This window comes from Aplidium turbinatum, chromosome 11, assembly GCF_918807975.1.
Source record: "Aplidium turbinatum chromosome 11, kaAplTurb1.1, whole genome shotgun sequence".
Classification (NCBI taxonomy): domain Eukaryota; kingdom Metazoa; phylum Chordata; class Ascidiacea; order Aplousobranchia; family Polyclinidae; genus Aplidium; species Aplidium turbinatum.
Window position 1 is genome coordinate 444,314 of NC_137482.1, and position 20,401 is coordinate 464,714.

A 20,401-nucleotide genomic window follows, 5' to 3' on the forward strand; every position below is an offset into this window, starting at 1 on the left:
TCGACTGCGAGCCCAACGCGCTAACCACTCGGCCACGGCTTTGATTTGAACTTGTATCAAAGTCAGGTGTTAACCAATCCAGACTTTAGACTTTCAGTAAAGTTTGAAAAGGTCTTTGGATGAACACAGCAAGCTAAGCAAACACTTCGCTGAGAATGCAGCAAGTTCTGCAAGGCCAAGGCCAGCCACAGCCAGCCAGCTAGGCGACTTGTCTTGTGGTGTTTTTGTTTTTATCACGTGATCTGCGCACTGCGCGGACAGATTTGTTTTTCACAAATTTTCTATCAATTTTGAAGTCACACTTCCTCACTTCCTCAAATAAGTAAATTTCCTCACAAGTGGAAGCCCTGGAGAGATAGTAGGCTACCCGAAAAGCTTGGGCTTGTATATAAAATCAAACATAAACCCCACTTCGATAGCTCAGTTGGATAGCGCGTGACTTCGTGAACGAAGCTTTAAGATCAAGCGGCGCTGGTTTGACTCTTAGGATTGCTCTCCATTTAGCGGCATCTAATCGATGGAATAATTCCCCGGCAACAACATTTCAACAATCGGAAACTTTACTCTCTCCATCTCGGGACTGCGTTAGTGCGGTTCAAAGCCTCCACAAGTAGGCTATGCGAAACTGCCAGGATCAAGTCCTCGAAGAAGATTTCTCAGTCCATAGTTGTGCAATTTTAGTCACCGTTTTAAAACGTCAAAAGCAGTGGCGCGGGATCTATTTTTCTGTGGGGGAGGGCTGAAGCTGCCGTTATAGTGTTGTCAGCTTCTGGGGGCCACCCAGACCCTCTTATGTGGGAGAACATTTTCAACTGGTAGTGGGCATTCGGTCACTTCCTGTATAAAAAGAAAACGGCGCCAAAACACACACATTGTAAATTGTAACAAATTAAAGAATGAAAACGAACAAATTAGAAAGTAATATGAAAACGACAATTTGTGAAAATGTGCTCTCACACGCCTCCAAAGATGATTTTCGTTCTGGTGTTTTCTCTTTGAACTGTGTCATGAGTTCTTTGACATCGACATCAGTGTCCAAAATGTTTTGGTGGACATGCATCAACGCAAGATAAGTAGGCTACCATAGGATAAGTCTTTTTCGTGTCATTGAGCTTCTCAACCACGTTTTCAGGCGTCTTAGAGCAGAAAAAGAACGTTGTGATGATGCAGCTGAAACCGAGAGGCAAAGGCAGAACTCCACGAATCTTCGCGTTTCTTTGAAAAGATAGTGTTTGAGGGTTAGTTGCGATAATATCTCAGCAACCTTTTGAACGGAGTTTGCTGTTTTTCCACTTACAACATCGCTAAGCAAAGTAAGTTCCGCTTTTAGGCAATGGCATCGGGTAAGCTGATCTCAGTATCAGATCTTTATCTTTCCTCACGGTTTGCACATCTCAAAAAGGCCTCTCTGTTGGCTGCTGTAAACAGATCCGCCGCCTCCGGTCGAATCTTCGATCAAGCTCAGCTTAACCAAATCAAGGGCTTCGATGTATTGCCGTTTCCAAGCTCCTTCTCCTGCAGACGACAAAGTATCCGATTCCTCTATGTTTCAATCAATCAATCATTTTATTTTTCGTCATTAACGCGTTAATCTTGTTGGAGTTTTGCTCACTCGGGGATCCTTTGGCGTCTTTAGGTTATTGACAGACGCAAAGACGTTCGCTGCTTCCATAAGCTTGGAAACGAATTCATCTTTTCTGAGATTTTTGATCCGTTCGCGGAGAATGGTGATTGATTCCAAAGCTGAAGAAGCAAAGATCTTGTTTTGGAGCTGTCTTGCGACGGCTTCTGCAGGCTGAAAAACTTCACCGCTGCAGGTAATCGCAAAATAAAGCGCATCGTGCGTGCTGGTTTTACCAAGCCGAATATGTTTGCATATGCGTCTCCTCTCATTGCATTATCTTCTGTCATGTCGGTCAGACATGACAAAGCAATAGACTATCTTGTATTATTGTATGTTCAGAAGTAGGCTACGCATGAAATGTAAATATTACAGAATGATGTCCAATAAACGATGGACCGCCGTTTTTAGTAAGGAGGGTGGCTAGTAGGCTACCGCTACTGCGAGGTATAGCTTCCTGTGATTGAAGACTCTTTATTGCAAATGATGAGCGCGACCACACGTAACAGGAACTCGATTCATCGTAGCAATTATTGTACGAAAAAATTCTGAAAATATGTTATGTAGGTAAAGGGGAGTCCCATACTTGATTCAAGTGTTGGGTATGAGAAGATAAAGTTCTCATTGTACTAAGCCTTCGGCACTAAGGAGAATAGGGTGGCCAGTTCCTTTCTCTCGGCCGCCTTTACTTCAGCAACTACGCCCACCCAATTTATTACACCCTGGGTAGAGGTGAGCGCTGTTTTTCAACAACCAGCTGAAGCCGGGAGTCGAACCAGGTTTGCATAATTGGAAAGCCAACGTCTTGTCCGTTGCGCCATCCCACCGCATGTAGGCCTACCTTAAAATGTCAGAATTTTCTATGGGGGGCTGCAGCCCCTTGAGCACCTCTACTTCCCGCGCCCCTGGTCAAACGCACCTATCAGTTTATCTGCAAACTTTATTTTTGTTGGTAAATGCTTGTAGTATCACCACATCATAACGTTTGTTTACTAACTTTACTCATGATTCAGTTTTTGATTAAAATGTTAAAAATTGCACAACTATGGTCACTTTCCCCTAAGCACGTTTACAATTAAGTTAGGCGTATTTTGACCACCGGCGCCATATTCTGCCAAGCAATGTGGCTTATTCGTCTTTTTGCTACCTTTCTCCTAAACCCTTGCTGTGCTACGCAAGTCGCCTGTTAGTTTTCGCTTTGACGGTCAGATAAAAGGCTCGATTGTGAAAGCTGGGAATTTTTGAGACTAGCATAGCTTTGCATCCCCCTTATCTTATTCACGACGGGCTGGCAATCTTCAGGTAGGCAACAAATCGTTTGAATCAAATAAATGGACGAAAGAATTGTCATAGAATATTTTATTGAAAAAAATGAACAAAAACAGAATGAATTGAGCGATGAAGTGCAAAGGTTCCAATGACGTCACGATCGACCATGTCATGATGACGTCAGTATCGCCATGGTGCCTTGGCTCTACGGGAAGCTTGTGATCCTGTAAAGTTTACAACGATAATAACTTGGGCTACCGCAAGCCAGCCCAGGGGCGGATTCAAAGACAGACCTTGCATCATGCATAACAGGCTGGGACGATGGTACAGTACATAAGAGGGTGAGGCCGAATCAATCGATTCTGGTTCCGGCTTCGTTCACAATTTTAAATTGAAGCAAACATAAAAGAATATAAATCAAAGTGAGGCACGAAGGGGTGGAAATATTAATATCCCGTGGGAGATTCATCCATGCTTTAGTGACGTCACCACAAACTCACTTGCTTGCCGACGATTTCGCGGACGAGGCGGGACAGATCCGTGTTGGGGCCGGTTGGGAACGTCCACTTGGTGGTGACTTCCCACAGTGGGACTCGATACGTCATCGCGGGTCAGGTCTATGACGTCACGAGAAGCAGCTGGAGAGGAAGTTGTTCATGGGTTAGGTGGATTGAAACCAGGGACATCAGGCCGCGTGGGTTGACCGAGAGTGGATATCCAGTGGACTCAAACTTTTGGCAGAAACAAATTGGTTTCGAAGAATAATCAAATCCACCGATCACAACTTTTAAGTAAAACCGACAAAAAAGTTTAGCAAAATTATCCTCACATTTGGGAATTTTAGCGCTGAGGAAAGGGGATTATTTGGAAAAAAATTTAAAATTCAACTTTAGCCACGATTTTGGTTTACAACAAGAAGCCGAAAGCTTCATCTCACACACGTTTCCAAACCTGACTGATTTTATTCACTTCTTATGTTTAATTGTTCGGTTGCATCCTGAATGAAGGATCCTTGTATAACTTTTCATTCTCAATAACATCGAGAAACCAGAACAGAGGTTAAGAGACATCAGCGTCTACTTCATTACTTAATAACAAACTAATTATCATCTAAATATTTTTAAAACTTTTATCTTTTGGATGGAAGTTTTAGAAAGAAATCACCAAAGGTCTTTAAATACCTTGTTGTGTGAAAAATCAAGGCTAAAATTGTTTACTAAATAAGCTCTTGACCCTATTTGAAGTTTAATCTATTTTCTTAAGATGTGTGCATTTCAAAACTTTTCAGTCAGCCCATGCAGGAAGTGGACTTGTGGTTATCAACTATATGGTGACGTCATTGAAACCATCAGCGCAGCGCAAACCTTTTTGAGTATTTTTTTCAGCAAATTTTAGTTTGCTTGGGTTTAAAAAGTCCCTGGCTGAGGTTCAACCGAGTAGGTCCAGTGAGATCTTTTTTAAAAGGCGTAGGGGGTCGCCGAGTCTGCACTCTCTCATTCAAACCGTTATACGAAAGCAATTATTGCGTTTTTAAATAGCAAATTGACGCAATGAGAGGGTCATGTTGAGTGATTTATTACGTTTGAAGTGCTAGGGTTTTTAGCGAAATATCAAGATGAAGATAAAGTTGCGGATCAACATTTCATCGTCCACAGGCCGCAAAACAATCGGTGGATACATCCAACCTATCAACAATCGGTGGATACATCCAACCCATCAACAATCGGTGGATACATCCAACCCATCAACAATCGGTGGATACATCCAACCCATCAACAATCGGTGGATACATCCAACCCATCAACAATCGGTGGATACATCCAACCCATCAACAATCGGTGGATACATCCAACCCATCAACAATCGGTGGATACATCCAACCCATCAACAATCGGTGGATACATCCAACCTATCAACAACCGGTGGATACATCCAACCCATCAACAATCGGTGGATACATCCAACCCATCAACAATCGGTGGATACATCCAACCCATCAACAATCGGTGGATACATCCAACCCATCAACAATCGGTGGATACATCCAACCTATCAACAATCGGTGGATACATCCAACCCATCAACAATCGGTGGATACATCCAACCTATCAACAATCGGTGGATACATCCAACCCATCAACAATCGGTGGATACATCCAACCCATCAACAATCGGTGGATACATCCAACCCATCAACAATCGGTGGATACATCCAACCTATCAACAATCGGTGGATACATCCAACCCATCAACAACCGGTGGATACATCCAACCTATCAACAATCGGTGGATACATCCAACCCATCAACAATCGGTGGATACATCCAACCCATCAACAATCGGTGGATACATCCAACCCATCAACAATCGGTGGATACATCCAACCCATCAACAATCGGTGGATACATCCAACCTATCAACAACCGGTGGATACATCCAACCCATCAACAATCGGTGGATACATCCAACCCATCAACAATCGGTGGATACATCCAACCCATCAACAATCGGTGGATACATCCAACCCATCAACAATCGGTGGATACATCCAACCTATCAACAATCGGTGGATACATCCAACCCATCAACAATCGGTGGATACATCCAACCTATCAACAATCGGTGGATACATCCAACCCATCAACAATCGGTGGATACATCCAACCTATCAACAATCGGTGGATCCATCCAACCCATCAACAACCGGTGGATACATCCAACCCATCAATAATCGGTGGATACATCCAACCCATCAACAACCGGTGGATACATCCAACCTATCAACAATCGGTGGATACATCCAACCCATCAACAATCGGTGGATACATCCAACCTATCAACAATCGGTGGATACATCCAACCCATCAACAATCGGTGGATACATCCAACCCATCAACAATCGGTGGATACATCCAACCCATCAACAATCGGTGGATACATCCAACCCATCAACAATCGGTGGATACATCCAACCTATCAACAATCGGTGGATACATCCAACCTATCAACAATCGGTGGATACATCCAACCCATCAACAATCGGTGGATACATCCAACCCATCAACAATCGGTGGATACATCCAACCCATCAACAATCGGTGGATACATCCAACCTATCAACAATCGGTGGATACATCCAACCTATCAACAATCGGTGGATACATCCAACCCATCAACAATCGGTGGATACATCCAACCCATCAACAATCGGTGGATACATCCAACCCATCAACAATCGGTGGATACATCCAACCCATCAACAATCGGTGGATACATCCAACCCATCAACAACCACTCGGAAGTTAATTTAAGCTTGTAGGAACATAACTTGATAGAAGCGATGTTTTCATCACTCACCAGCTCTCTCTCGTTCTCTAACGATCAGTTCTCTCTCTCGCTGCTCCTCCTCTGTCATCTTCTTGACAAGTTCCGCCACCGCGTTGTCCAGCGCGAGGGAACGCGTCAGTGACTCGATTGCTTTGCGACAGGTGGGGCATTCCCTCTTTCGATCCACCCACTTATCAATGCACATCTGTCCACGGAGGGATCAACAATCAATGGGTTGCGCTCATTGTGACAACATAAAGTATCAGGGACATCACATCACGTGTAGTTCCGTTTTCCCGGACACACTAGAAAGGCCAATTGCCAATTTCATTTCGTCTTGCTACAAGCTTGCTTTTTACAAAAAACTTAAATTATTCAAGGTCTCGCACCGAGCGGTTCCGAAGCATAAGATCACCTGGCAGAAAGAATGGCGGCAGTTTGACGTCACGGCGTTGATAAACATCTCGCTGCAGAACAAACATTGGAGCTCGCTCTCCAGGTTGCCTAGCAACGACGATCGGCTTGTTTCCGCTGAGGCGCGTTGCTGAAGATGAAAAGTATCATGTTTATGTTAAGATAACTGAAGACAAACATAGCTACCTCGCTGAGTGGATGGAATAATTTACAGACCACTTCAGCAATCGTAAACTTCCCCTCCCCCAAGCTCGGTGAAGTGGTGTAAGTGATTCATTAAAGCCTCTACGAGCATGCAAACCTGCCAGGAATAAGCTCTGCAAGAAACTTTCCCAGTCCGAGGAAGAAGATTCTCACCAGCAGATTGGCGAGTGCATCCACAGTCGCCTACAGGCAAACTGCCGTTATGCCCCAGATATCACCGACAGCTCCTAGCAAAGAAACCGACTTTCCGAGATTTGGGACGTCGATTATGAAGTATGACGTCACGTGTTTGACGATTGGAAATATCGAGGACATCCATAAGATGATGGAAGGCAGCTCTGAGTGGAGGCAGGAGTAATGTAATAGTGTTACCTCTTCCTTTTGCTGGAGCTCCTTGGAGAACATGTCCGCTTGGCTCTTCAGATCTTTCAACTCCAGCTCTTTAGCTTTTAATTGCCGTTGAAATGTTTCTTCTTTCATCTTTAATTCCTGCTCCAAGACATCTTTCTCTTGCTTTACTGTTTCTTCCTTTTTTAAAACTTCCTTTATTTTTTCTTCTTTTTCTTTCATTATTTCTTCTTTTTCGAGTTTAACTCTTTCTTCTACTTTTTTTACTTCCTCTTCCCTAACTTTTTGTTCTTTCATTTTAATTTCCAGAGCAATCTCCAACTCTCTTTTCAGCTTGACTTCTTCGTCTTTCACGGATTGTAGCTCTGTCTATGACGAAACAAACACGCAATTATTAGTAAAAACACGTCACGAGTTAGAAAGTCGCACAACACTGAAACACCGCCAGGAAAGTTGCAACCATATAATCAGCAAAAACATGATGTTCCCAAGTCGTTTAACATTCAAAGGAAATCCTTGACCTCAGAAAGGAACTTTTCGAGGGCAGGGGGGGTTTGTACTAGGACCAAGTACAAACAACGGGGCACGATCTAACACGCTCATCAAAAATATATTTCTTTATCTGGTAATAAACCACCCTTGCCCCAGTGTTTCCATACACTTTTTTTTTCTTCCCCCGCTTCAAGTCCAATTGCACTCCCCTCCCCACCAGCGATTCCCACGATATGACCCAATCATAGGCCACAAAAGCCTGCAGTGGATAAAAGTCCATTGTGGAAACGAAGTGCACTTGAACTGAACACAACTACGCGTATAACGCCCGGAGCTTCGGGTGTTAGTGCTACGCAATAAAGACTGGTGACGTCACAAACCAATAGAAACGAATAAAGGACAACTTACTGACATTGTCTTCAGTTTTTCTTTCAAAACATCTTCGGTTTCATGCTGAAAACATTAAAAACCGAGTTGACATTTGTCACAATCAAGGTGCAATGCCTTGCGATGGTTTGCTTTGTATCTTCAACGAGCGTGTTGTTTTGCTATAGAATTCTGGTGCGATGTGTTATTATCGGGTATTGACCTAAAGTAACCTCTGATGACGAAATCTGTATTATGCAACGTGTTTTCTACAACCTTCGGCCCTACGTGACCTTCTAGACACTTCTGTTGTTTACATTTAAATGCTACGTGACCGAACGATGGTTCTTTATGATGTAACCTTTTCGAAGTTACTGGACTGAACAGCCAACTATAAATAGTGGTGTAGTTTGTGTAATGTTTATTCTGAGATTCTGAGATTATTATTATGGGAGTTGTATTATGATGAGTTGGTGATGAGAGTTCATTATTGTAGTAGTAGCAGTTGTTAATAGACGCAAAGATTATTGTTGATCGAGAGTGGAAGTATTGAATACGAGTACTGTAAAGCAAAGTTGATGCTAATATAATTTCTGATTGAAATTAGAATCGTATCAGAAGCTGTGAGTGGATCACGTTAAACTCGATCAATAGTCGCAAGCATTGGAATCATTTTCCCTACGTGACATTCTGGGGGCTCGTCCGGGAATAAACCGAAAAAGAATATAACCGAAAAAGGATTTAACCGAAGATTACCGAAGATTTATTAAAAGAATAATAAATTAATGTCAAGATGGCGGATACTGTCAAACATGAGATGATTGAAGACTTAGGGAGCATGGCTGAACGAATGGGGCTGACTGGTAATGAGAAGTCTCAGTTTGTGATAGAAGAGTATCACAAGATAATGGACCAAAAAGCTCAGCGAGAAGCTGACGAAAGAGAAGATAGAAGAGCTGCTCGTGAAATAAGGAAAGCAGAACTTGAAGCTGAAGAAAAACGAGCACAGCGTGAACTTGAAGCTGAAGCAGAGGAGAAGCGGGGGCAGCGCGAAGCTGAAGAAAAACAAGCGCAGCGCGAAGCTGAAGAAAAACGTGCTCAATGGCAGTACGAAACAGAAGCTGAAGAAAGAAGAGCGCAGCGCGAAGCAGAAGCTGAAGAAAGAAGAGCGCAATATGAATTGGAAAAGTTAAAACTTGAATTAGAAAGACAAAAGCTGGACATCGGTGAGCGATCTAATTCTAGTAATGATAATGCTCGAGATGTTATTGTGGCGCAAGTTAGACGTCCAGATTTGCCATCATTTGTTGAAGAAAAAGATGAGTTGGATAGTTATTTGTTAAGATTTGAAAGATATGCTACAATAGCCAAATTGGAGAAGTCGACGTGGGCTACCCAGCTAAGCATGTTATTATCGGGACAAGCTCTTGATGTATATTCAAGACTTTCGCAAGAAGAAGCCATGAATTACGACAGATTGAAGTTAGCTCTGTTAAAGCGATACAATTTTACCGAGCATGGATACCGTCAAAGATTCCGTGAGGCAAAGCCTGAACGACACGAAAGCCCAGGTCAATTTATTGAACGTTTAAGAAACCTTTTGTTAAAATGGTTTGAACTTTCGGGGGCCGAACAATCATTGGACGGATTGGCAAACCTTATAGGCCTAGTTAAGGAACAATTCACAGATTCATGTTCAAAAGATCTGTCTGTTTATCTAATGGAGAGAAGTCCAAAGAATCTAGAAGAAATAGCCAGTGTGGCAGAACAGTACTTAGTTGCTCATGATGAGAAGTTGTCGACTGAAGAAACGTTGTCATGCGATAATGACGAAGAGCAAACAAATAATTTTAAAGGAGGTGCTGTTCCAAGAGAAGTACGTTGTTTCAATTGTAATGGTTTAGGTCATAAATCTGTTAACTGCCGGAGGAAGACTAACAGAAATCATCAGGAATCGAGGAAGTGGTGCAATCGTTGCAATAGGCAAGGACACGAAGCGAAGGAATGCAAGGACAAGTCGTTTTCCTTACCTAATCAGTCTGGAAAAGATAAAGACACGGACGTTTATCGATGCGGTTGTGCGTTAATGATTCCTGAACCCACGCTTGACGAGGAGAATCCGGATGAAGATGTTTGCGGAAAAATAATACCTGAAGATCACCTGCCAGTAGTGGATGGAAAAGTTGGAGACAAAAAGGTAAAAGTTTTACGTGATTCTGGTTCTACTGGTATAATAGTGAGGAGAGATTTGGTTAAAGACAGTCAATTAACGGGAAAAACTGGCCATGTGACAAAAATAGATACCACTTCAATCCAAGGACCTTTAGCGATGATATCTATCGAAACTCCGTAATGTAGTGGGACTGTGAAAGCGTTATGTTTACAAAACTCTTTAGTTGATCTTATAATCGGAAATGTTATTGAGAAAGATTCTGAAGTTCTTGTGGCAAGAATGGTCACTTTGCTCGAGATTGTTCTGCAGATAATCAGCAACGATCTCACGATGACGGATATTACGAGCGCGATGAACCGAGGAGAAGAGGCAGGCGACGACCATTTGGAGTTTGCTATAGATGCGGTAGACGCGGACACTTTGCCAGGGAGTGCGTTGCTGACGGCGGAAATTCAGAAAACAGACGTTGCCGTGACAACCACTGCTACCGATGTGGGGAGATTGGACACATAGCCAGGAGCTGCTCTTTTGATGAAAAGGCTTGCTACAACTGTCACAGAGAAGGTCATCTCGCCAAGGACTGTCCGGAGAGGAGGTGTTTCCGATGTAGGAAAATGGGTCATCTTGCTCGCCGATGCACTGAAGATGTTGAGGACGTTGGAGACTTTCGCAGAAAACGTGACTATTGTTTTGAGAAAAGCTATCGTTGGTAGATCATGCAACGATAGACTTATGAGAACTGATTATTGAGTAATTAATTGTTTTATGGTGTGTTTTGGTATTGATTGTGTTGTTATATTGTTTGCAACAATATTCTAAGGGGGGGCGTATGTCACAATCAAGGTGCAATGCCTTGCGATGGTTTGCTTTGTATCTTCAACGAGCGTGTTGTTTTGCTATAGAATTCTGGTGCGATGTGTTATTATCGGGTATTGACCTAAAGTAACCTCTGATGACGAAATCTGTATTATGTAACGTGTTTTCTACAACCTTCGGCCCTACGTGACCTTCTAGACACTTCTGTTGTTTACATTTAAATGCTACGTGACCGAACGATGGTTCTTTATGATGTAACCTTTTCGAAGTTACTGGACTGAACAGCCAACTATAAATAGTGGTGTAGTTTGTGTAATGTTTATTCTGAGATTCTGAGATTATTATTATGGGAGTTGTATTATGATGAGTTGGTGATGAGAGTTCATTATTGTAGTAGTAGCAGTTGTTAATAGACGCAAAGATTATTGTTGATCGAGAGTGGAAGTATTGAATACGAGTACTGTAAAGCAAAGTTGATGCTAATATAATTTCTGATTGAAATTAGAATCGTATGAGAAGCTGTGAGTGGATCACGTTAAACTCGATCAATAGTCGCAAGCATTGGAATCTATTGCTGTTTACTATTACTTTGATTAATTGTTGGAAGTGGTGAACCATTCGTTGGAGTCCTTCAAGCGTTTTTATATATCATTTCACCAGTAGAACTATCTGTGAATTTAATTGACTGCTTTTCGGTTTGACCCATTAAACTACGTCATTGAACCTTTCCAAGTCTTTTTCCTGGTAAGAGATAGAAAGAAATCGTGACAACATTTTTTTAGGTTGTAAATTGCAACGTAAGCCAGTTTACAGGCGTGCTGCAATGTTAAGAGACCTCTCAGTCAATGTCAAGTTCTAACTTTGTTACAGAAATGTTTTAAACATATAGAAAAAATCTCAAACTTAATAAAATAAAACATTTGAAGTGTTATGGTAGGACCTGTGAAACTAACTCCACGCCGCAACAGATCGATAAAGGGCAATCTGCACACAATCGATCACAGCATGGGAGAACCCTACACACAATCGATCAAAACATGTGGCAACCCTGTACACAATCGTTAAAACACAGACTCAAATACTGAGCAGCTAAAGTGCTATTCTAGAATATTGTATTCCATTCTACCAACATTGCTACTAACCAATTGAAAGCTTTTCTCAGCAAGTTTCTTGTTGTATTCATCTTGTTTTGCTTCAAGTGATTCCTTCAGTGTTTCCCTTTCCTGAAACAAACAAATCAATGCAACCCAGTTCCCATCAAACTGATACAAACTCAATCTTCCAATCACAAGACACAATTAGAGGTGGATTCGGCCATCATAGGTAACGGGGACATCACCGGATTAAAACTGGCTTACCACCACACAAGTATGGACCACAAGGCTATTACCTCGGATATTTCCTTTATCTTTTCTTGCAGTTGTTTACTTTGTTCGTCGCTGGAAAAAACAAACAGAGTTAAACAAGAAGACGATGCTGTGGAAATTAGATGAAAGTATGGCAAGATGGCGTGCAAGTGTAAAGCAGCAGATTTTAATGAATCAAATAAATGATATGCAGCCTAACAGCAGTAACTGCTTCATATAACTATCTTTTGAAAAGGCTTTTTCTGTAAAAGTATATGGCCCCTGGAGTACTTTGAGAAAATTTGAGTATTACACTGGTTTGATGCAATGTAATTGCATCCAAGTAGGATATATTATATAATACATCCTTATGCATATAAAACATAAGGTACATCTTCATCCACAATCCACAGGAAAGTATCATACCAAAATCATACAGAGAACAAACGATGAGCTGTATGCCACATCTTAAACACAACAATCTTGAAAGGAACTAACTTGCAATTGTTGTTGGGATCACATTTTGGCCGCTTCACGTTTTGTGTTGGACTGTTTGAGAACTTTCTCTTTGCAGAAGATGCAACGGTTTGCTTAGTGGTGTGTGCCTTTGATGGGGTGGGTAGCTTCTCAAGCGATTCCTTGTCCAGCAGCTGAAATATCCGACAAACTAATAGTGATGAAACGACCTCCGGCTCCGGGCAAACTATGACCATTTTTTTCAATTCCGGCTCTAAGCCAGAGGTGATAGTGGCTCCGGCCAGGAGCCGGATGTGTATGTGCAAGCTGTGTGTTGTGTGTGTGACTGTGACCAGTAACCGGATGACTAGATGAGTATGTGCATTGTGCAAGCTGTGTCTTGTGTGTGTAACTGTGGCCAGGAGACGGATGTGTATGTGCAAGCTGTGTGTTGTGTGTGTGACTGTGGTCAGGAGACAGATGTGCATGTGCATTGTGCAAGCTGTGTGTTGTGTGTGTAACTGTGGTCAGGAGCCGGATGTGTATGTGCAAGCTGTGTCTTGTGTGTGTAACTGTGGCCAGGAGACGGTGTGTAATGTGCATGTGCAAGCTGTGTGTTGTGTGTGTGACTGTGGTCAGGAGACAGATGTGTATGTGTATTGTGCAAGCTGTGTGTTGTGTGTGTAATTGTGGCCAGGAGCCGGATGTGTATGTGCAAGCTAGTGTATGTTGTGTGTGTAACTGTGGCCAGTAACCAGATGAGTATGTGAAAGCTGTGTCTTGTGTGTGTAACTGTGGCCAGGAGACGGATGTGTATGTGCAAGCTGTGTGTTGTGTGTGTGACTGTGGTCAGGAGACAGATGTGTATGTGCATTGTGCAAGCTGTGTGTTGTGTGTGTAACTGTGGTCAGGAGCCGGATGTGTATGTGCAAGCTGTGTCTTGTGTGTGTAACTGTGGCCAGGAGACGGTGTGTAATGTGTATGTGCAAGCTGTGTGTTGTGTGTGTGACTGTGGTCAGGAGACAGATGTGTATGTGTATTGTGCAAGCTGTGTGTTGTGTGTGTAATTGTGGCCAGGAGCCGGATGTGTATGTGCAAGCTAGTGTATGTTGTGTGTGTAACTGTGGCCAGTAACCGGATGAGTATGTGAAAGCTGTGTCTTGTGTGTGTAACTGTGGCCAGGAGACGGATGTGTATGTGCAAGCTGTGTGTTGTGTGTGTGACTGTGGTCAGGAGACAGATGTGTATGTGCATTGTGCAAGCTGTGTGTTGTGTGTGTAACTGTGGCCAGGAGCAGGATGTGTATGTGCAAGCTGCGTGTTGTGTGTGCAACTGTGGCCAGGAGCCGGATGTGTAAGCAGTGTGTTGTGTGTGTGACTCCAGCCCGGAGACGGATGTGTTGTGTATGTGCAAGCTGTGTGTTGTGTGTGTAACTCCGGCCCGGAGACGGATGTGCATATGTGCAAGCTGTGTGTTGTGTGTGTGACTGTGGTCAGGTTCATGACTTTTGATCAATCTAACTTTATATTATTGTGGACTTGTGGTACCGGTACTGCAGCAATACAAGAACAAGTTACGCACGTAGCCTGTTAACCAACACAGAATATTTAGCAGTACAACATTTCTGTTGGATATATGCAACATGTGGCGCTACGTGAGATGTAAGGTTAAAACTGGATCAAGGAAGTTAATCACAAATCTTCAACATCTTAATTATAATTCTACATCGAGTGGATAGAAAATATAGCTAAATTTGACATCCACCTAACAGTTTACTCCTGAATGGGGGTCTGCTACTATTCGGTGAGTCCGATTCGGTGAGTCCGATTCGGTGAGTTTGATTCGGTGAGTTCCTAACCTCTAACCCCTAACCCTAACTCCAAACCCCTAACCCTAAAACGGCAATGATAATTAGGCCACGGTACCCGATAATTTAAAAAAAAAATTGAAAAAATCCCCCGTTAAGGGATCGGACTCACCGAATCAGACTCACCGAATCGGACTCACCGAATCGGACTCACCGAAACGGGCCATTCCGCCTGAATGGATCCTTTCAAAGAACTCTAAACATTGCCATTTGGCACTTTTTAGAGTGCTTGGTGAGAGTGGTACCGGTATACATTATACAACTGCTTGGTTGAAACATTGATTATTATATTTATGAAGTAGATATTACCAAAGGTATTTTTCAAACTTTCTTTTTTACATGTGCTAGCTGAAGATGCTATTACTACAGTGAAATCGATTCTTACTAAATTACACTAAGTAAGAGGTTAGATTGTTGTGCAAATGCAAGCATTTGATGAACACATAATAGCAGTACCACCACAATCAAAAAGTGAAATCAAAGATATGATAAATCAGTGATGGGTTAGGGCGAAAAACTAAAGTGAAATACTATTACTGATGTAACAATAATGAGACATTCAGAAAATGAGGATGGGAAACTTACTAACCCAGTTCCTCTACTAACAACCCACTCACCCTCAGAACATAAACAAACATATCATCCTTGTTCATTTCAATTTCATCACTTTCTGGTCTCCCAACTTCAATGATGTCCCCACAAACCAACTTATGGGGAAGATTTGGAGTGATTTTTTTCTTGTTTACGATAACTCCACATTTAGACTGTTAATAACATAGAAAGAGCTTAGACTAGGCCAATGATCCTACAACTTAAAGCATTTGAAATGTGCATGAGTAGTGAGGCCCAAGTCTGTATGCCTTAATGTAAGTGTAACATGTTTGTATATTTATATACCATGTTTCTACAAGCCTTAAAGCAGCCGGCGGCCATGACCGCTAGGCGCTAAGTAGTGCTTGAATGACCGCCGGTGCTACCTTCTCAGTCGGCCAAGTTTGGCCGCCGGTTTCTTCTAGCTAATTATTTAATTTTGCGGTAGAATGATCGTGGATTAACTGTCGAAAATATGTAGTATCAAAGAGTGACGCAGAATTAGGTCAGCGCGTTATAATCACCACTGTTGTATTGTGCGGGACATTTGCTATTGTATATATGGAATATATCCAGCTGCGATTACCAGCTGTACCCGCGCATTCGGCCGACGCGCATTCATCCATTTTGCGCGAGTAATAGTGTTAATTACCATGACGCGAAACCACAAGTTGCAGGTTTGCGATTTTTTGTACGATTATAGAGCAGTGCTAGAAGAACATAACTGAACAAAAACAAGACAAATTTTCCGCTTCTTAAATGATCTACAATAAAGTTTTTAAAAAAAACCTTTGAGCGTTTGCCTGTTTGACTAAGTCTTGTTTGTAATTCCCCACGTTTATTTTAACAAAGTGTTAAATCCGAAGTGCTAATTTACATTGGCTTGCAATATTGTCGTTTTTATGTCGATGCAATGTTGTCGGACATTAAATCGTTGTTAAAAAGGAGAACTAGGTTAGTTGACATCCGAGAGGAAAACATGTGTCTTCATAGTTGAGAAATGTTCTCGCTATGGGTTAGTGACTTCACACCCTCAATAGTGACATCATAACGGTATAAATGGTTAGATTTTATGAATGGCGGTATTCGGTAATGCAGTTGAAAGAGGGGCCCTTTTACGCTATTCCGTGCATCGTTATCCGGGCCGCGTGCGGGCCTGATTTTTGAAACAATTTAATGAGCAGCCAGCGAGCAGTTGAAACAATTTAGTGTGGTTAGATAATCCCACAATACCGGATTACAATCCGGATAAAGCAGTGATTGCGTGGTACAACGATTCTATTGCAGGACGTCGCCCAGACTTTAACAACGCTAAGTGATCATTGTAGCAAGTTTAAGTATATTTACTTGTGCTATCGTTATTTGCATTTTGGCCTCCAAGCGCACAGATTTGGCCGCCGAGAAGGAGCTCCCGGTAGGCCACGATGGCTGCCGGAAAAAAATACGAGTTTTAAGGCCTGTTTCTAACTGACATGGCACATGTTAGTTGTTACATGGCCAATAATGGCCATGTAATTATTGTGACCACAACGCATTCTTCTACTACACTAAACTCGTCAGTCGTCATACACAAATATTTACCTTTCAGTTTTGAAAAAGCTTCTGATCACTGCAGTGTTTCATTTATGATTTACCAATTAATTTCATTACTTTGCATTGCAAATCAACTTTGATCATTGACATAAATTATGAACAAATGTAACCAAATCACTAACTATATCGCATACATTCAAATCTGTGATTTCTGAGTGATTCAGTTTATGTTCCACCACAGTATGATCACGAGACACATGGATGGATAACAACCGCACATCCGATGACATCGATCGCCCAAGCTTTATCTAAAAATTAAAATATGTTACACAGTTCAACCCCATATTGCAACATGATTTCAACCTTTACGTAGTTTTTGTTTCATTCTGCTGAGTTGCTATCCACTACGGTAGTAATATGAAACAACCTAAAAAAGTACCAGCTACAACAGAAGATGTCCCAGCACACCAACAAACTAAGGAAGGCAACAAACAGTATACGAAAGTGATTAAAAAGTATCAAAAAAGATCAGTTTAAAAACTTAAGTAATTAAGAAAAAAAAACAATACTATAATTCTTATAAAATGTATAGTCATAATCGGTTAAGTGCGTACTGCGTAGGGCATAATATGCTTAAGCGTATCAATCATTTTACTCTATCAAAATCTGAAATCCCAAACCAAACCCTTTCTAATGTTAATAAAACTATCAGTTTAACGTATCCCACTTAAAGGAATATATCAGATAAGTGTAAGCAATTGCTTCTTGCTTGCATACTTCACTCATTTAAGTGTATCATTGGGAGCTGGTACACAAGTCCCTTCCCCCCCCCCCCTGGCAACTCATGACAAAGAGGAATTGACAAAAACATGTGGACTGAAGTGTGTGAACAGTAAAGCAAAGTACCGTATTTTACGGACCATAAGGCGCACTTTAAATTCTTTTTTTTCCTCATAAATTGATCGTGCGCCTTATGGTCCGATGCGTCTTATGTATGGATCAAGTGCGGTAGTGCTTTATTGCCTACACTCAAAACCAGTACCGATATACTATTATGTATGGTCCAGTGCGCCTTATGGTCCGGTGTGCCTTATAGTCCGGTGCGCCTTATGTATGAACAAAAAACTAATCAAAGCAATTTATTGACAGTGCGCCTTATGGTCCGGTGCGCCTTATGGTCCGTAAAATACGGTAGTTTCACCCTATGGCATATATGTTTGGTGAGTCCTGTCTTTGTCATGAGTTACCAAGGGGAGAGATTTGTATACCAGCTCCTATCATTGTCTTCGCTTACAAATATCTGGACAAAGGCAATGAGTCACGCGACAAACGTTTACCGGTAAGTGAAGGGGGAATGTCCCTTTTTTTTCGCCTAACTGTTTGCCATGTGCAAAAGCAAAGTAAAGAAAATAAGGTCACGAGACAGATGTGTGCTATTTAAAGAAAAGCAAGCGACTGTAATCCCATGCTGTGATCTTATGTGCAAGATATCGCGCCGCAAACGTATAATCTTACACAGCTTGACTTCGTTACTGGAAAAAGAACAAATGAAATAAACAATCACACTGCACCAGTAATAAAACTAGCACGCTAGAAACAAAGACTCGTCTTGTGAAGTCACAGAGACTGTTAAAGATAAAAGGAGTCCAATTGCCACAGTTTGCGAGAAAATGCTTTGATTATATATACAACCAATTGCTAGCAATACACTGTGTTGTGTAACAAAGCACTAAAATCAGATTTCGCGTTTAATTAGAGTTGCAAACAATTGTAGGATGAAACAGCACAGTGAAGCTCAATGAACCCAGTTAGCACATTTCAAACAATAATGCCTGTTCACAAGAAACCTCTTTAGAGCAAATAACGCATCAATTGGATAATCGTATGAAAATGTCTGGCAAATGGCTGATATGTTTAATCGATTTTGTCTGCACATATGTGGCTATAACTCACATATAGGCAAGTCGCAAACGAAAAAAAATATTGCTAATCTTAAAACAATTGGCTTACTTTTTTCCCAAGAACAAGATGGACCCAGTCACATGTTTTTGCTGAAGTGTTTATCCTTTCAAGGATAGTTTCCATTGGTTAGATTGGCTTGTATTTACTACCGGTAACACTAAACAATTGAGCTGTAGAAAAACTAAGGTTGCTGCAATGATTAAATAAGTTAAGACGAAAAATGATGAACAATAAAAAGCTGGTCTACACTGTGTCTTCAGCAAAGCTACAAACTGTTGCAGGTGATTAGGCATGATGAGACCAAGAACAATACCTAATGGTAAAAAATTTGGCCGCCAAAGTTCCAAGGGTGCAACCTAGTTCGTACCCTCAGTTCGTACCCTGAAAAGATCGAGAAAAAAAGTTAAAAAAGCCGAAGTCGCTGAGTCGCTAGTAGAAGTGTAGATTGAAATGATACACTGAATGCTCAAATTCGCGCAAATTTTGTTGCCCAGCTCACGCGTTCTGCTTGAGTAATCACTGGGGCCGACAAAAGTCAATAAAGTCAAATTTTTTTAAGGATTTTGTCTATTGTCTATCCACGAATCAAAGAATAAAGTTGTTTTCAGCACCTAGGGGACTGTTTCTAAGAAATTTGTAGGTCAAAATAAAGTCAAAATTTGCAATAAAGTCAAAATTTGTCAAATTATCGCTTTTGACAAACTTTTTGTGTTTTTTGAGAGTGATTTTTGTCAAAATCCTCGTGGAAGCATTTTAAATCAGGAACTGCAACACAATTATTCCATATTAACCTATAAACCTGAAATAAATGCCTGGAACAATTTGCCAACAACAGTCATATAAATGCACTTAGCTTGAATGCATTTAAGGCAAGGCTTGACAAGCACTGAAGCAGTGATCCATTGAAATTTACCTTGAAATCATCTTATGATTAGGGCAACCAAAAGTCAATAAAGTCAAAAATTTTCTGCCTTGTTCAAAGTTTATAAAACGTCCAGAAACTAAATTTCAGGTTGACAGGAAGAGAGGTTTCAAAGTTATTAAGTAAAAAAAAGTCAAATTTTTTGGTTAGGTCAAAATTTTCTTTTAACGTAATTTTTCTTCTCTCTATTGATATTTTATTAAAGCTACACAGATACTGATTTTTTGTTGCAATTTATGTTGCTATTCTGACGTAATAATCCATTTGTTGCAATTTCTGTGGTAATAGTCTTGTTTCGCCCTGCCAAATTGGAAAATGGGACGAGATGATATTTCACCACATTCAGTGATGGGCATTATCGGCGATAATTTATCGGCGATAATTATCGGCGATAAATTTTTATCGCTTATCGTTATCGCTTAATTTTTTTTTCAGTTATCGTTTATCGTTATCGCCAAAGGCAATATTTGATTATCGCCGATAATTAATCGCCGATAAATTTTATTTCGGATCAACACACAAGTGGAAAGAAGATGAAAAGTAATATTTTTACTAGCCACCTAGTTCATGAAACTAAAATTAAAACCAGTTCTTCTTCAGTGCCTGAAGTGTGTGTGCACAGGTCGTTGTCATGGGAAGGGCACGCCCCCTGCAGCGACGGCCCTGACAACACAATAATTTTTAGAGTTGCAAA

At 41.3% G+C, this 20,401-nt stretch overlaps 1 protein-coding gene across 1 annotated transcript; it reads right to left on the bottom strand.

The window, feature by feature from the left end:
- Positions 1-2,971: 2,971 nt before the first annotated feature.
- Positions 2,972-18,971, bottom strand: LOC145779860 (uncharacterized). The gene is made up of 12 exons (XM_082591524.1): positions 18,834-18,971; positions 17,018-17,131; positions 15,317-15,463; positions 12,875-13,026; positions 12,421-12,469; positions 12,173-12,253; positions 8,084-8,128; positions 7,208-7,552; positions 6,633-6,761; positions 6,248-6,422; positions 3,391-3,528; positions 2,972-3,114 (listed from the first exon to the last, which is right to left on the bottom strand). Exons 1-12 carry the CDS (start codon positions 18,906-18,908, stop codon positions 3,071-3,073), a joined length of 1,494 nt encoding a protein of 497 aa, XP_082447650.1. The 5' UTR covers positions 18,909-18,971; the 3' UTR covers positions 2,972-3,070.
- Between the last annotated feature and the right edge of the window lie 1,430 nt (positions 18,972-20,401).